The sequence below is a fragment of the Mobula birostris genome, chromosome 6, assembly GCF_030028105.1.
Source record: "Mobula birostris isolate sMobBir1 chromosome 6, sMobBir1.hap1, whole genome shotgun sequence".
In the NCBI taxonomy this organism is placed as follows: domain Eukaryota; kingdom Metazoa; phylum Chordata; class Chondrichthyes; order Myliobatiformes; family Myliobatidae; genus Mobula; species Mobula birostris.
In genome coordinates, this window is record NC_092375.1 from 101,877,523 (window position 1) to 101,895,831 (window position 18,309).

The 18,309-nt window shown below is 42.6% G+C and overlaps 1 protein-coding gene across 2 annotated transcripts in view; it reads left to right on the forward strand.

Moving 5' to 3' along the window:
* sec22a (SEC22 homolog A, vesicle trafficking protein) overlaps nt 1-18,309 on the forward strand; it is a 140,368-nt gene that overhangs the window by 82,406 nt on the left and 39,653 nt on the right. For both annotated transcript variants that reach the window (XM_072260945.1, XM_072260946.1), the window contains exon 5: nt 3,785-3,903. In XM_072260945.1, coding sequence (XP_072117046.1) covers nt 3,785-3,903 — 119 coding nt within the window. The remainder of the gene's footprint in view (nt 1-3,784; nt 3,904-18,309) is intronic.

Here is an 18,309-nt window from a genome sequence, read left to right on the forward strand (position 1 = left end):
ACTATCAAAGTGCATGACCATGTATTTTCCAACATTATATTTCATTTGCCACTTTCTTGCCCATTCTCCTAATCTGTCCAAGTCCTTCTGCATCCTACCTGTTTCCTCAGCACTACCTGCCCCTCCACCAATCTTTGTATCATCTGCAAACTTGGCAACAAAACCGTCTATTTCATCATCTAAATCATTTATATACAGCATAAAAAGAAGTAGTCTCAATACCGACCTCTGCGGAACACCACTAGTCACTGGCAGCCAACCAGACAAGGATCCTTTTATTCCCACTCGCCACCTCCTACCAATCAGACAATGCTCTAACCATGTTAGTAACTTTCCTGTAATAGCACAGGCCCTTAACTTCGTAAGCAGTCTCATGTGTGGCACCTTGTCGAAGGCCTTCTGAAAATCCAAATATACAACGTCCACTGCATCCCCTTTATCTATCCTACTTGTAATCGCCTCAAAGAATTCCAACAGGTTCATCAGGCAGAATTTTCCCTCAAGGAAACCATGCTGATTTTGTCCTATCTTGTCCCGTGTCACCAAGTACTCCATCACCTCATCCTTAACAAATGACTCTTAACATCTTCCCAACCACTGAAGTCAGGCTAAATAGTCTATAATTTCCTTTCTGCTGCCTTTCTCCTTTCTTAAAGAGTGGAGTGGCATTTGCAATTTTCCAGTCCTCTGGCACCATGCGGAGTCCAATGATTTTTGGAAGATCATTGCTAATGCTGCCATAATCTCTACCGCTACTTCTTTCAGAACCCCAGGGTGCAGTTCATCTGGTCCGGGTGACTTGCATATCTTTAGGTCTTTCAGCTTTTTGAGCACCTTCTCCCTTGTACAGGTGTCCCCCGCTTTTAGAACGTTCACTTTACGAAACCTCACTGTTATGAAAGACCTACATTAGTTCCCTGTTTTCACTAATAGAAGGTGTTTTCACTGTTACGAAAAAAGGCAGCGCGTGAAAAAAAGCAGCGCACGCCCTGAGCAGCCGCTCTCCTCCGGAACAGCATTCTAGCCGGCATTGCTTAAACACGTGCCTGTGAGCAGGCGTTTGCAAGTTGAATTCTAAGGTATCAGAAAAGTCTGAAAGAGCTCGTAAGGATGTTACACTTAGCGTAAAACTAGACATAATTAAGCATTTTGATCGTGGTGAAAGAAGTAAGGACGAAGTGAGTTTGGCTTGTGGAAGTTGACGAAGATGATGTTGAAGAGGTTTTGGCATCCCATGAGCAAGAACTGATAGGTGAAGAGCTGATGCAATTGGAAGAGGAAATGATAACAGTCGAAATCGAAAGAGTAATGATAAAGTACGACTTTAATTTTGAAAGGGTATGTTGGTTAAAGCATATTTGCAGGATGGATTGAGTGCTTACAAACAACTGTATGATAGAAAAATGAGCAAGGCTCAGCAGTCCAGCATACTGTCGTTTTTCAAGCCTTCCACGTCAGCCACAGCAGACGACGAACCTCGACCTTCGACATCGGGGCAGGCAGAGATAGAAGAAGATGACCTGCCTGCCCTAATGGAAACAGAGGACGATGAGATGACACCCCAGTGTCCCACCACCCCAACCCCCAGGCCGCGGACAGATACCAATTCGCGGAGAATGCAGCGGTAGCCGGGAGGCACACAGCACATCTTTAAGAAAAAAGCCAAAATAAACATGCTAATTAATTAGGTGCTGCCCGGCACGTAATTGTCAGCCCAGATCAGAGGCGATGGAATTGGCAATCAGCTCTTTACTTCACCCCTCCCCCTCCCAGTTTCACCTATCACCTTGTGTTTCTCCTTCCCTCCACTCCCCACATCTTTTTTTCTCCATTCCTGCTGAAGGGTCTCGGCCTGAAACATCAATTATACTCTTTTCCATAGATGCTGGCTGGCCCGCTGAGTTCCTCCAGCATTTTGTGCGTGTTGTTAGTGAGATAGTGTTCATGGTTTCATTGTCCATTCACAGCTCTGATGGAGGAGAGGAAGAGGCCGCTCCTAAAACATTGAGTGCATTTCTTAAGGCTCCTGTATCATCTCCCTGATGATAGCAGTGAGAAGAGGGCATGTCCTGGGTGGAGAGGGTCCTTAATGATGGATGCTGCCTTTTTGTGGTACTACCTTTTAAAGATATCCTCAATGGTGTGGAGGCTAGTGCCCATGATAGAGCTCTCTGAGACAACAACGCTCTGCAGTTTTTTCCAGTCCAGTGAATTGTCACTTCCATACTAGATGGTGATGCAACCAACTAGAAATAAAAATACTTAACAAGAACTGAAAACTTAAAAATCCTGAAACAACAGGAATTCTGCAGATGCTGGAGATTCAAGCAACACACAGCAAAGTTGCTGGTGAACACAGCAGGCCAAGCAGCATCTCTAGGAAGAGGTACAGTCGACGTTTCAGGCCGAGACCCTTCGTCAGGACTAACTGAAGGAAGAGTTAGTAAGAGATTTGAAAGTGGGAGGGGGAGGGGGAGATCCAAAATGATAGGAGATGACAGGAGGGGGAGGGATGGAGCCAAGAGCTGGACAGGTGATTGGATCCCGCCACTAAGCGCATCTTTCCCTCCCCCCGCTCTCTGCTTTCAGCAGGGATCGCTCCCTACGCGACTCCCTTGTCCATTCGTCCCCCCCATCCCTCCCCACCGATATCCCTCCCGGCACTTATCCTTGTAAGCGGAACAAGTGCTACACATGCCCTTACACTTCCTCCCTTACCACCATTCAGGGCCCCAAACAGTCCTTCCAGGTGAGGCGACACTTCACCTGTGAGTCGGCTGGGGTGATATACTGCGTCCGGTGCTCCCGATGTGGCCTTCTATATATTGGTGAGACCCAACACAGACTGGGAGACCACTCTGCTGAACACCTATGCTCTGTCCGCCAGAGAAAGCAGGATCTCCCAGAGGCCACACATTTTAATTCCACATCCCGTTTCCATTCTGACATGTCTATCCACGGCCTCCTCTACTGTAAAGATGAAGCCACACTCAGGTTGGAGGAACAACACCTTATGTTCCGTCTGGGTAGCCTCCAACCTGATGGCATGAACATCGACTTCTCTAACTTCCGCTAAGGCCCCACCTCCCCCTCGTACCCCATCCGTTATTTATTTTACACACATTCTTTCTCTCACTCTCCTTTTTCTCCCTCTGTCCCTCTGACTATACCCCTTGCCCATCCTCTGGGTTCCCCCCGCCCCTTGTCTTTCTCCCCGGACCTCCTGTCCCATGATCCTCTCATATCCCCTTTGCCAATCACCCGTCCAGCTCTTGGCTCCATCCCTCCCCCTCCTGTCTTCTCCTATTATTTCGGATCTCCCCCTCCCCCTCCCACTTTCAAATCTCTTATTAACTCTTCCTTCAGTTAGTCTTGACGAAGGGTCTCGGCCTGAAATATCGACTGTACCTCTACTTAAAAATCCTGAACTGTTTTGCTGGGTTAGCTAGCAGTTACAGCTTTGAAGAAATCACATTGCAGTTCTTCAAAATGGCCTTTTGATAAAATTTCCCACAAAGCAAGATGTTATTGCCTTTCTGTAACACTTCTTTTCCTCTTCTGATCAAGGGCAGTTGCTGTGGGAAAACTGGAAATCCAGGATATGGTACTCATGGACTGATCATTGGGTCCAAGATGTGGTTTCATATCAACACGTGTAGTGATCATTAGGGGCTGACAGATATTTCCAGCTGAACAAATGTTGGTGTCAACAAATATGTTAGAAGCTGTAATATGCATCCGAATTCATGGTGCTGCTTTTTTACTGTTCGTTTTGTCGCCACAGCTCCCAATCAGCGACTGGAACCAGTGAAGCTGCCAGGAGTTATATCTTGTTTACTAAGTCTGCTTTGTGCAGCTTTAAATCTAATCCGTGGATTTCATGCAGTGGAAAATTTATTTCAGGTGAGATGTACAGTATTTCCTCGAGTCGTGTGTTTACTTTCTTAATTAAATTTCAAATTAAATGCATTTCAGTCTTTCATGCGTCATGTTTAAGGATCAATGTAAATACAGATCGTTTTGTTTTAATTTCCCATCTCTCAATCCCAATGCAAATGTTTTCAGTCTTGTCTGAGAGGTGACCAACAGTGCTCTGTAGCACTGGCAGAATCAGAATCTGAGACTAAGCTGACCCATGCAGTTGTCAGCCACAGAATAATCCATAGAAGGCACAGGGCAGTGGATATGTGAAATTCATCACACAGACGGACCTTGAGGCCAGGACATTGGGTAGAGATTCAGTGGCCACTTGTTAGCTACTGAGTATATGTTTATTGAGTTCTGTTGCTGTTGCCCATCCACTTCAAGGTTCAAAGTGTTGTGCATTCAGAAATGCTCTTCTGCACACCACTGTTGTAATGCGCAGTTATTTGAGTTACAGTTACCTTCCTGTTAGTGTGAACTAGTCTGGCCATTCTCTTCTGACCTCCCTCATTAACAAGGTGTTTTCACCCATAGAACTGATGCTCATTGGATTTCTTCTTGCATCATTCCCTGTAAGCTCTTGAGACTAGCACCAACAATCATTCCACGGTCAAAATCACTCAGATCCTATTCCCTCTCCCTTCTGCTGTTTAGTCTGAACAACAGTTGAACTTCTTGACCATGTATTAATGAGCAGGTATACAGGTGTACCTAATAAAGTGGTCACTGAGTATATGTAAAATGGTGGTTGATAGGTTATAGATTAGTAAGGGTGTCAAAGGTTACAGGGAGAAGGCAGAAGAATGAGGTCGAGAGGGTTAATAAATCAGCCATGATGGAGCATACTCAATGGGCCGAATGGCCCAATTCTGCTCCTATTTCTTATGATCTAGAATAGAATTGGCAGAGTCCTTACTTCTGCTTTTAAGTGGTATAGAGCAAAGGATATTAATAAACCCTAGAAAAAAGAGAATTCTCATTAAGTTCTGAGCTCAAGTAATGAACCTTATTAAGTGGAGGCAGGCTATGGTTGATGACTGCAACTGAGTATGACATTAGGTTAAATCGTTCTGATGCAATTACTTCTAAGCACATTGAGCAATTGTCTTCATTCACCTCCAAAAATATGTGAGTGTGTTGAGCCTGTTTTAAGAAGAAATAGCATAATATGGAAAGTGTAGGTTATAACCTGTCTTGGTTCTGCAAAAACAATCATTATTCAGTCAACATCAAGGTGAATTGCTGTCCCTAGGATATGCAGCTGTGTGATCATTACATATACATTCAGTGCCCATTTTATTAGCTACACCTGTATATCTGCTCGTTAATGCAAATATCTAATCAGCCAATCATGTGGCAGTAACTCAACGCATAAAAGCATGCAAACATGGTTAAGAGGTTTAGTTGTTGTTCTTTACCATCATGTGATCTAAGTAAGTCAGGGGTCCCCAACCTTTTTTGCACTGCGGACCGGTTTATTATTGACAATATTCTTGTGGACCAGCCGACCGGGGAAGGGTAGGGTTGCCAATGGACAAGAGGAGTAGTCAAATACGTTGTGTTTACCCCGAGAAAGACTACATTGACATGAAGCCCTGCGCGGGTACCTGTGTGTGCATGCTTGTACGTGCCGATTTTTTTTCTACAAATCATTTTTGGCGATTCTGTTTGGGGGCGGGGGTGTTAATCACGACCAGAATATAGGTGATAAGTGGTTGATACACTCAGTTTCGTTTCTAAAAGGGTTTATCTAATGAATTTAATATTAAACACACAGCACATATTCTCCTCACATGAATATAGTGATAAGTCAATTATCAGGGGAGGACGGGAGCTTGAAGTACGTGTTGAACGAACTTCCAGTAGAAGTGGTAGAGGCAGGTTCGATATTATCATTTTAAGAAAAATTGGATAGGTATATTACAGGAAAGGAATGGAGGGTTATGGGCTGAGTGCAGGTTGGTGGGACTGGGTGAGAGTGCGTTCGGCAGGGACTAGAAGGGCAGAGATGACCTATTTCCATGCTGTAATTGTTATATGGTTATATAAGTCACTTATAAGTCAATAGCACCATAACATTTTAAGTAACGTTGGGATATTAAACACACAGCACATATTTTCCCCGTATGAGCATATAAAATCATTGCAACACACCAATATCGCTGAATCAGTGGGAGCCCTGGGCTGAATACTTGTTCCCTGCAACAAGACAGTGCCATCGAGGGGTGATGGGAGACAGCAATACTCGAAGGGGGTTCCTTATGTCCAGTCTATTCCGCAGTTTAGTTTTCATTGCATTCATTGCAGAGATATGTTGGAAATGGAAGCAACGTTTTCAGTGCTTTCATGGTTATCTCAGGATATTTAGCCTTGACTTTGATCCAGAATGCCGGCAGAGATGTTATGCCAAACATACTTTTCAGCCTGCTGTCATTTGCAAGTTTGAGGAGTTGATCTCCTTCCCGCGCTGACATGGATGATGCGCGGGTAATGACCTCACGTGAGTTCAAGCTCAACAGTGGCCATGACAGGGAATGAGGAAAGTTGCAGCTGACTCCTATCGCCAAATCATATCGTTTCCTCGCGGCCCGGTAGCACATGCTTTGCAACCCGGTGGTTGGGGCCGCTGAAGTAAGTGACTGTGGAATGATTGTTGGTGCCAGATAGGGTGGTTTGTGTATCTCAGAAACTGCTGATCTCCTGGGATTTTCACGCACAACAGTCTTTAGAGTTTACAGTAAATAGTGTGAAAAACAAAATACATCTGTGAGCAACAGTTCTGTAGGAAAAAAATGCCTTGTTAATGACAGCCAAGGAGAATGGCTAGACTGGTTCAAAGTAACAAGAAGGCAACATTAACTGAAAGAACCACACATTACAATTGTGATGTGCAACTCTGAATGCACAACACGTCGAACTTTGAAGTGAATGGGCTACAGCAGCAGAAGACATTCACTGGCCAATTATTGAGGTACGGGGATACCTGATAAGGTGGACACTGAGTGTATATTTATCAGCTTTCTCTTCTAATTCTTCAAGGGGTTTGTGATTGTGACACAACTCTAATCAAATACATTTCTAGCAGTGATGGGTGCAGTAAATAATTTGTAAAGCAGTGGCAGTGTTCTATATGCTACTTCAAGGTGAATGCCTGAGATGTAATGTATATTGTGAAAATGTGGATAGTCAGAGGCTTTTTGCCAGGGCTGAAGTGGCTAGTACGAGAAGGCACAGTTTTGAGGTGCTTAGACAGAGGTATGGAGTAGATGTCGGGGGTAAGTTTTTTATGCAGAGAGGGGGGAGTGTGTGGAATGGGCTGCCAGCGATGGTGGCGGAGGCGGATACGATAGGGTCTTTTAAGAGACTCCTGGATAGGTACATGAAGCTTAGAGAAATAGAGGGCTATGGGTAACCCTAGGTAATTTCTAAAGTAAGTACGTGTTCGGCACAGCATTGTGTGCCAAAGGGCCTGTATTGTGCTGTAGGTTTTCTATGTTTCTAAAACTGTACTCCAGACCCAAGCCTGTTTTACATTGAGCTTTTGATCATTTATTCCTTCTTAATATATTGGCTTGAATAGAAACTAAATTGATCAACATTGTCAATCCATTTGAAGCAAGTCGGCAGTAAACAAATGTATTGACTTTTTAACGGTTTTAAATGCAACCTTTCACAGAGAGGTATTGTGAGTTGTTGAATAGGGCAAGCAATTCTAAATTGCAAATGTATTTAGAATGATTTCCCATTAGCAATCAAATAGGCTTTTGACCTTGATTTGAAGAGGTGAGCACAAGCAAGACCATTAGGTTGATAGAGAATTGTGTGCATTTCTGGTCTCCTACCTACAGGAAAGATATCAATAAAATTGAAAGAGTGCAGAGAAAATTTGCAATGATGTTGTTAGGACTTGAGGACTGGAGTTACAGGGAAAAAGTACATTTACAGTGGCATGCAAAAGTTTGGGCACCCTGGTCAAAATTTCTGTTACTGTGAATAGTTAAGTGAGTAAAAGATGAACTGATCTCCAAAAGTCACAAAGTTAAAGATGAAACATTCTTTTCAACATCTTAAGCAAGATTAGTGTATTATTCTTGTTTTGTACAATTTTAGAGTGGAAAAAAAAGGAAAGAAGCACCATGCAAATGTTTGGGCACCCCAAGAGATTTGAGCTCTCAGATAACTTTTACCAAGGTCTCAGACCTTAATTAGCTTGTTAGGGCTATGGCTTGTTCACAATCATCGTTAGGAAAGGCCAGGTGATGCAAATTTCAAAGCTTTATAAATATCCTGACTCCTCAAACCTTTTCCCAATAATCAGCAGCCGTGGGCTCCTCTAAGCAGCTGCCTAGTACTCTGAAAATGAAAATAAATGATGCCCACAAAGCAGGAGAAGGCTTATAAGGAGATAGCAAAGCGTTTTCAGGTAGTCGTTTCCTCAGTTCGTGATGTAATTAAGAAATGGCAGTTAACAGGAAGGTTGAAGGTCAAGTTGAGGTCTGGAAGACCAAGAAAACTTTTCAGAGAGAACTGCTCGTAGGATTGCAAGAAAGGCAAATCAAATCCCCCGTTTGACTGCAAAAGACCTTCAGGAAGATTTAGCAGACTCTGGAGTGGTGGTGCACTGTTCTACTGTGCAGGGACACCTGCACAAATATGACCTTCATGGAAGAGACATCAGAAGAAAACCTTTCCTGCGTCCTCACCACAAAATTCAGTGTCAGAAGTTTGCAAGGGAACATCTAAACAAGCCTGATGCATTTTGGAAACAAGTCCTGTGGACTGATGAAGTTAAAATAGAACCTTTTGTCCACAATGAGCAAAGGTATGTTTGGAGAAAAAAGGGTGCTGAATTTCATGAAAAGAACACCTCTCCAATTGTTAAGCATGGGGATGGATCGATCATGCTTTGGGCTTGTGTTCCAGGCAGTGGCACGGGGAACATTGCACTGGTAGAGGGAAGAATGAATTCAATTACATACCAGCAAATTCTGGAAGCAAACATCACACCGTCTGTAAAAAAGCTGAAGGTGAAAAGAGGATGGCTTCTACAACAGGATAATGATCCTAAGCACACCTCAAAATCCACAATGGACTACCTCAAGAGGCGCATGCTAAAGGTTTTGCCATGGCCCTCATAGCCCCTGACCTAAACATCATCGAAAATCTGTGGATAGACCTCAAAAGAGCAGTGCATGCAAGACAGCCCAAGAATCTCACAGAACTAGAAGCCTTTTGCAAGGAAGAATAGGCGAAAATCCCCCAAACAAGAATTGAAAGACTCTTAGCTGGCTACAGGAAGCGTTTACAAGCTATGATACTTGCCAAAGGGGGTGTTACTAAGTACTGACCATCCAGGGTGCCAAACTTTTGCTTCGGGCCCTTTTGTCTTTTTTGTTAATTTGAAACTGTAAAAGATGGAAATAAAGAAGTAATCTTGCTTAAAATATTAAAGAAATGTGTCACCTTTAACTTTTTGCCTTATGGAAATCAGATTATCTTTTACTCCCTTAGATATTCACAGTAACAGAAATTTTGACCAGGGGTGCCCAAAATTTTGCATGCTACTGTATGTCACCATATACTAAAGTCATAGAGTCATAGAAAAGTACAGTACAGAAACAGGCTGTTCGGTCCATCTAGTCCATGCTGAAACCATTAAACTGCTTACTCCCATCGAACTGCACTGGGACTATACTCTCCATTCCCCTACTGTCTATTAACTTATCCAAACTTCATTTAAACATTGAAATCGAGCTTGGATGCATCATTTCTGCTGGCAGTTTGTTCCACGCCCTCATTACCCTCTGAGTGAAGAAGTTTCCCTTTGTATTCCCATTAAACTTTTCACCTTTCACCCTTAAACTATGACTTCTGGTTGTAGTCCCACCCAACCTCCGTGGAAAAGGCTTGCTTACTTTTAATCTATACTCATAATTTTGTATACCTCTATTAAATTTTTCCTCAGTCTTCTATGTTCCAGTGATTGAAGTCCTAACCTATTCAATCTTTCCTTATAACTCAAGTCCTTCAGCCCCAGCAACATCCTTGTAAATTTTCTCTGTACTCTTTCAACCTTATTTACATCTTTCCTGTAGGTCTGTAACCAAAACTGCACAAAATACTCCAAATTAGGTCTCACCAATGTCTTATACAACTTCAACATAACATGCCCACTGATCTTAAACACAAAATAATCTGCAGATGCTGGGGTCAAAGCAACACTCACAACACGCTGGAGGAACTCAGCAGGTCGGGCAGCATCCATGGAAACGATCAGTCAACGTTTCAGGCTGGAACCCTTCGTCAGGACTGAAGAGGGTGGGGCAGGGGCCCTATAAAGAAGGTGGGGGGAGGGTGGGAAGGAGAAGGCTGGTAGGTCCCAGGTGAAAAACAGGTAAGGGGAAAGATAAAAGGGTGGGGGAGGGGATATGCAGAAAAGGTGAAGAAGGAACAGAGGAAAGCCCCCGCCCCCTTTCACCATTCCCCATTCCCTTACCTGCTTATCACCTCCCTCTGATGTTCCTCCCCCTTTTCTTTCTTCCCTGGCTTTCTGTCCTCCCCTATTAGGTTCTCCCTTCTCTAGCCCTGTATCTCTTTCACCAATCAACTTCCCAATTCTTTACTTCACCATTCCCCCTCCCTGTTTCACCTGTCACCTGTTGTTTCTCCCACTCCTCCCCCAACCTTTTAAATCTGCTCTTCATTTTTTTTCTCCAGTCCTGCTGAAGGGTCTTAGCCCAAAACATCGACTGTACTCTTTTCCAGAGATGCTGCCTGGCCTGTTGAGTTCCTCTAGCATTTTGCTTGGATTTCCATCATCTGCAGATTTTCTCGTTTGTGATCCCTTCTCCTGTACTCAGTACTCTGATTTATGAAGGCCAATGTGCCAAAAGCTTTCTTTATGACCTTATCTACTTGTGCTTCCACTTTCAATGAATTATGGACCTGTATTTCCAGATCCCTTTGTTCTACCACACTCCTCAGTGCCCGACCATTCACTGTGTAAGGCTTAGCCTGACTGGTTCTACTGAAGTGCAAAATTTTGTCTACATTAAATTCCATCTGCTATATTTCAGCCCCTTTTTCCAACTGATGCAGATCTCTCCACAAGCCATGATACCCTTCCTCATTGTCCACTACACTCCCAATCTTGGTGTCATCCACTAATTTGCTGATGCAGTTAACTACATTATCATCCAGATTGTTGATATGGATAACAAACAACAACAGACCAAGTACCGATCCCTGCAGCACTCCATTAGTCACAAGCCTCCAGTCAGAGAGGCAAGCAACTACTACCACTCTCTTGCTTCTCCCACAAACCTGATGTCTAATCTAATTTACTACCTCATCTTGAATTTCGAGCAACAGCCTTCTTGAACAACCACCTATATGGGAAGTTGTCAAATGTCTGAAGTTCATGTAGACAATGTCCACTGCCTTGCTTTCATCCACTTTCTTGGTAATTTCCTCAAAAAACTCTATAAGATTAGTTGGACATGACCTACCATGCACAAAGCTATGTTGACTATCCTTAACCAGTCCATGTCTATCCAAATACTTATATATACAGTCCCTTAGAATACCTTCCAGTAACTTTCCCACTACTGATGTCAGACTCACCAGCCTGTAATCTCCTGGTTTATGTTTAGAGCCTTTCTTAAACAGCGCAACAGCATTGGCTACCCTCTAGTCCTCTGGTACCTCTCCTGTCACTAAGGATGATATAAATTACTCTGCTAGGGCCCCAGCAATTTCTGCATTTGCCTCCAGTAGGGTACTCTGAGATTCATTTTCCTGCAGAAATACAATAGAATCAATGAAAAACTAAACACAAATGAAGATTGACACTCAATGCACAAAAGACAAACTGTATAAATACAAATAATAAATAAGTAACACCGAGAACTTGAGTTTAAAGTCCTTGAAAGTGAATCCATAGGCTGTGGAATCAGTTCAGTGCTGAGGTGAGTAAAGTTATCCACGCTAGTTTGAAAGGTTAGGAAGTTTGAATAGGTACAGGGATGAATGAGATTTGGAGGGATATGGTCCGGGTGTAGGTAGGTGGGGCTAGGCAGAAGATCAGTTTGGCATGGACTAGATAGGCTAAAGGGCTTGTTTCTACACTGCAGTACTTTATGACTCTAAATAAGAGAAGACTGTTTTCAAAGTGCAATGTTACCAATGTAAGGAAGTTGCTAAACACAGGAGTACTTCAAAACACCTGATACTTTTTGTGACATCACTGTCATCCACCACAGTTTGTAATTTGTAATTGAGACATTGATGCACTGAGGCAAGCCTCAGAATACAAGAATGTCCCTTTATAAGAGAGATGAGGAGGAATTTCTTTAGCCAGAGGGTGGTGTAAGAGGGGAGAAAGGCAAAAGAAAGGAAATTATAGGCTAGTGCTTGGGAAAGTGTTGGAGTCTATTATCAAAGTCAGCATGGTTTCTGTAAAGGGAAATTTTGCCTGACAAATCTGTTAGAGTTATTCGAGGAAGTAACAAGCAGGGTGGACAAAGGAGAGGCAGTGGATGTCATTTACTTGGATTTTCAGAAGGTGTCACACATGAGGCTGATTAACAAGATAAAATCCTATGGCGTTACAGGAAAGATACTAGTATGTATAGAGGAAGGTGCCTTTTTTGGATGGCTGCCGGTGACTAGTGGTGTTCCTCAGGGGTCAATATTGGGGCGCTACTTTTCACATTGTTTGTTGATGATTTAGGTAATGGAGCTGATGGCTTTGTTGCAAAGTTTGCAGATGATACAAAGCTATGTATCATATCTAGCCAGGGCTGAAATAGCTAGCACAAGAGGGCACAGTTTTAAGGTGCTTGGAAATAGGTACAGAGGAGATGTCAGGGGTAAGTTTTTTACTCAGAGAGTGGTGAGTGTGTGGAATGGGCTGCCGGCAACAGTGGCGGAGGCGGATACGATAGGGTCTCTTAAGAGACTCCTGGACAGGTATATGGAGCTCAGAAGAATAGAGGGCTGTGGGTAACCCTAGGTAATTTCTCAGGTAAGGACATGTTTGGCACAGCTTTGTGGGCTGAAGGGCCTGTATTGTGCTGTAGGTTTTCTACGCTTCTATGATATGAGGAGGGGTAGGTAGTGCTGAGGAAGCAATGCAGGTCTTAGACAAATTGGAAGAATGGACAAAAAAGTAGCAGATGGAATACAGTGTTAGGAATTGTATGATACTGCATTTTGGTAAAGGAACAATAGTGCCAACTATTATCCAAATGGGGAGAAGGTTTAAACATCAGCGGTGTAGAGATACTTAGGAGTCCTCGTGCAAGACACCCAGAAGGTTAATTTACAGATTGAGTCTCTGGTAAAGAAGGCAAATGCAATGTTGGCATTTATTTCAAGGGGAATAGAATATAAAAGCAAGGAGACAAAGCTGAGCCTTTATAAGACACTAGTCAGACCACACTTGGGAGTACTGTCAATGCTTTTGGGCTGCATATCTCAGAAAGGATGTGTTGTCATTGGAGAGAGTCCAGGGGGGTTAACGAATGAGGAGCATTTGGCAAATTTGGGCCTCTACTCAACTGGAATTTTGAAGAACACATGGTGATCTCATTGAAACCTACGAAATATTGAAAGGACTAGATAGAGTGGATTTGGAGAGGATGTTTCCTGTGGTTGGGGTATCTAGAACTAAAGGGCGCAATTTCAAAATTGAGGGGTGACCCTTTAGAACAGGGGTAAGGAGGAATATTTTTATCCAGAGAGTAGTGAATCTGTGGAATGCTCTGCCACAAACTGCAGTGGAGGCCAAGTTTGTGGGTATATTTAAGGTGGAAGTTGATAATTTCCTGATCGGTCAGGGCATCAAAGGATATGGTGAGAAGGCAGGTGTATGGGGTTGAGTGGGATCCGAGATCAGCCATGATGGAATGATAGAGCAGACGTGATGGGCCAAATGACTTAATTCTGCTCCTGTGTCTTATAGTCTAACAGGAGTAAAGAGAGATGATGCATTCTGAGTAGAAATTTGTCTTGGTAAGATGAATAAGATATTTGACAATCAAGATGACATTAGATGTTTAAGTAAGGAGAGACTACACGCAATCAAGCTGATTCCTTGGGGTGGGAGAGTAATTTTAGCCTCGCAGAAACTATTTGGGAGTAGAGGCACAATGGGGAAAAAATGGGGTGAAGTACAGTTCATGACTGGTGCAACTTGACGTTTGAGTGATTAAAGGAAGTTATTCTAACCCTATAGTCATAATTGCTGCAGCTACAGTTAGGCAGTGTTATTTTAGGCTCTCAGCAGTCCAAGTATATTGGAACCGGAAAAACAGATTTCTACAGTGAGCATATTTCGAGTGCTATGATTAAGATATTTCAAATTCTAAAATGAACTAATTAAAAAAAATACTTGTATGCAATTGCAATAAAGGCTAATAAAACTAAAATAGGGCTGAAGACTGGAAGTGTAAAAATATTGAATCCCTCCACAGTAATTAACATATTTGATAAATTCTATGAGTAATTCCAGTTAACAGCAAAATCATTAACACTTTTAAATCAAACTATGTGATTTGTGAAAGTATTATAAGGATCAGAAATTGTTAATGTTTCTTTATTGGCACGATTCTGATACAATGGGATGTATGTTTACTGATCCAAGACGGATAATGTGATATGTGGGAGTGGTGTGGAAATTTTGTTTTTGTTAACCTTTATTTAACAACAAGAGTTGGGAAGAAACTTTCCTTCCTTGAAGAGATAAAAATAATTGGATATCTTTCAGAGCAAATATGGGTATAGGGAAAGGAGTGCAAATTGCTAAGTGTTTATTTATTTTGCTGTGTATTATTATAAATTAAACTTATGTAGATTTTCATGATGATCATTTATATCTTATATAACCATATAACAATTACAGCACGGAAACAGGCCATCTCGGCCCTTCTAGTCCATGCCGAACTCCTACTCTCATCTAGTCCCACCGACTTGCACTCGGTCCATAATCCTCCATTCCCTTCCTGTCCATATATCTATCCAATTTAACTTTAAACAACAACATCGAACCTGCCTCAACCACTTCTGCTGGAAGCTCGTTCCACACAGCCTCCACTCTCTGAGTAAAGAAGTTCCCCCTCATGTTACCCCTAAACTTTTGCCCTTTAACTCTCAACTCATCTCCTCTTGTTTGAATCTCCCCCATTCTCAGTGGAAAAAGCCTATCCATGTCAACTCTATCAATCCCCCTCATAATTTTAAACACCTCTATCAAGTCCCCTCTCAACGTTCTACGCTCCAAAGAATAAAGACCTAACTTGTTCAACCTTTCTCTGTAACTTAGGAGATGAAACCCAGGCAACATTTTAGTAAACCTCCTCTGTACTCTCTCAATTTTATTGACATCTTTCCTATAATTCGGTGACCAGAACTGTACACAATACTCTAAATTTGGCCTTACCAATGCCTTATACAATTTCAACATTCCATCCCAACTCCTATACTCAATGCTCTGATTAATAAAGGCCAGCATACCAAAAGCTTTCTTCACCACCCTATCCACATGAGATTCCACCTTCAGGGAACTATGCACCATTATTCCTAGATCACTCTGTTCTACTGCATTCTTCAATGCCTTACCATTTACCATGTACGTCCTATTTTGATTAGTCCTACCAAAATGTAGCACCTCACATTTTTCAACATTAAACTCCATCTGCCATCTTTCAGCCCACTCTTCTAACTGGCCTAAATCTCTCTGTAAACTTTGAAAACCTACTTCATTATCCACAACTCCACCTATCTTAGTATCATCTGCATACTTACTCATCCAATTTACCACCCCATCATCCAGATCATTAATATATATGACAGACAACATTGGACCCAGTACAGATCCCTGAGGCACACCACTAGTCACTGGCCTCCAATCTGACAAACAGTTATCCACCACTACTCTCTGGCATCTCCCATCCAGCCACTGCTGAATCAATTTTACTACTTCGCTATTAATGCCTAACGATTGAACCTTCCTAACTAACCTTCCGCGTGGAACCTTGTCAAAGGCCTTACTGAAGTCGATATAGACAACATCCACCGCTTTACCCTCGTCAACTTTCCTAGTAATCTCATCAAAACATTCAAAAAGATTTGTCAAACATGACCTTCCACGTACAAATCTATGTTGATTGTTCCTAATCAGACCCTGTCTATCCAGATAATTATATATACCATCTCTAAGAATGCTTTCCATCAATTTACCCACCACTGACGTCAAACTCACAGGCTGATAATTGCTAGGTTTACTCTTAGAACCTTTTTTAAACAATGGAACCACATGAGCAATACGCCAGTCCTCCGGCACCATCCCCGTTTCTAATGACATTTGAAATATTTCTGTCAGAGCCCCTGCTATTTCCACACTAACTGCCCTCAAGGTCCTAGGGAATATCTTGTCCGGACCCAGAGACTTATCCACTTTTATATTCCTTAAAAGCACCAGTACTTCGTCTTCTTTAATCGTCATTCTTTCTATAACTACCCTTCTCGTTTCCTTTACCTTACACAATTCAATATCCTCCTCCTTAATGAATACCAAAGAAAAGAAATTGTTCAAAATCTCCCCCATCTCTTTTGGCTCCGCACATAGCCGTCCACTCTGATTCTCTTAGGGACCGATTTTATCCCTCACTATCCTTTTGCTATTAATATAACTGTAGAAACCCTTTGGATGTATTTTCACCTTACTTGCCAAGGCAGCCTCGTATCTTCTTTTAGCTTTTCTAATTTCTTTCTTAAGATTCTTTTTACATTCTTTATATTCCTCGAGCACCTCCTTAACTCCAAGCTGCCTATATTTATTGTAAATCCCTCTCTTTTTCCGAACCAGGTTTCCTATATCCCTTGAAAACAATGGCTCTCTCAAACTTTTAACCTTTCCTTTCAACCTAACGGGAACATAAAGATCCTGTACCCTCAAAATTTCATTTTTAAGTGACCTCCATTTCTCTATTACATCCTTCCCAGAAAACAAATTGTCCCAATCCACTCTTTATAAATCCTTTCACATCTCCTCAAAGTTAGCCTTTCTCCAATCAAAAATCTCAACCCTAGGTCCAGGCCTATCCTTCTCCATAATTATATTGAAACTAATGGTATTGTGGTCACTGGACCCGAAGTGCTCCCCAACACATACCTCCGTCACCTGCCTATCTCATTCCATAACAGGAGATCCAACACTGCCCCTTCTCTAGTTGGTACTATCTTGCACACATATGACAAACTCCAAACCATCTAGCCCTTTTACAGAATGGGCTTCCCAGTCTATGTGTGGAAAATTAAAATCTCTCATAATCACAACCTTGTGCTTACTATGAATATCTGCTATCTTCTTACAAATTTGCTCCTCCAGTTCTCGGTCCCCATTAGGTGGTCTATGGTACACCCCTATAAGCATCACTACATCTTTCCTATTCCTCAATTCCACCCAAATAGCCTCCCTGGACGAGTCCACTAATCTATCCTGCCAGAGGACCGCTGTTATATTTTCTCTGATAAGCAATGCAACACCTCCCTCTCTTGCCCCTCCTATTCTATCACACCTGAAGCAACAAAATCCTGGAATATTTAGTTGCCAGTCACACCCCTCCTGCAACCACGTTTCGCTAATACCTACAACATCATATTTCCAGGTATCAATCCACGCTCTAAGCTCATCCACCTTCCTTACAATGCTCCTAGCATTAAAATAGATGCATTTAAGAAATTCTCCACCTCTTACTCTCTTTTTATCCCTAATGGAGCAAACAACTTTGTTATCTTTTTCTTCCTTGTCCCCTACATCTTTAGTCTGAGTGCTTCTGATCTCTGTCCCCTGCATATCCTCCCTCACACACTGTCTCTCTTTCTCTATTTGTGAACTAACCTCCCCTCTCCTAGTCTCTTTAGTTTGATTCCCACCCCCCCCCCCAACCATTCTAGTTTAAAGCCACCTCAGTAGCCCTCGCAAATCTCCCCGCCAGGATATTGGTCTCCCTAGGATTCAAGTGTAACCTGTCTTTTTTGTACAGGTCACACCTGCGCCAAAAGAGGTCCCAATGATCCAAAAACTTGAATCCCTGCTCCTGCTCCAATCCCTCAGCCACACATTTATCCTCCACCTCATTGCATTCCTACTCTCACTGTTGCGTAGCACAGGCAGTAATCCCGAGATTACTACCTTTGCCGTCCTTTTTCTCAACTCCCTTCCTAACACCCTATATTCTCCTTTCAGGACCTCTCCCCTTTTCCTACCTATGTCATTAGTACCAATATGTACCACGACCTCTGGCTCCTCTCCCTCCCACTTCAGGAAATCTTGGACGTGATCAGAAATATCCTGGACCCTGGCATCAGGGAGGCAAACTA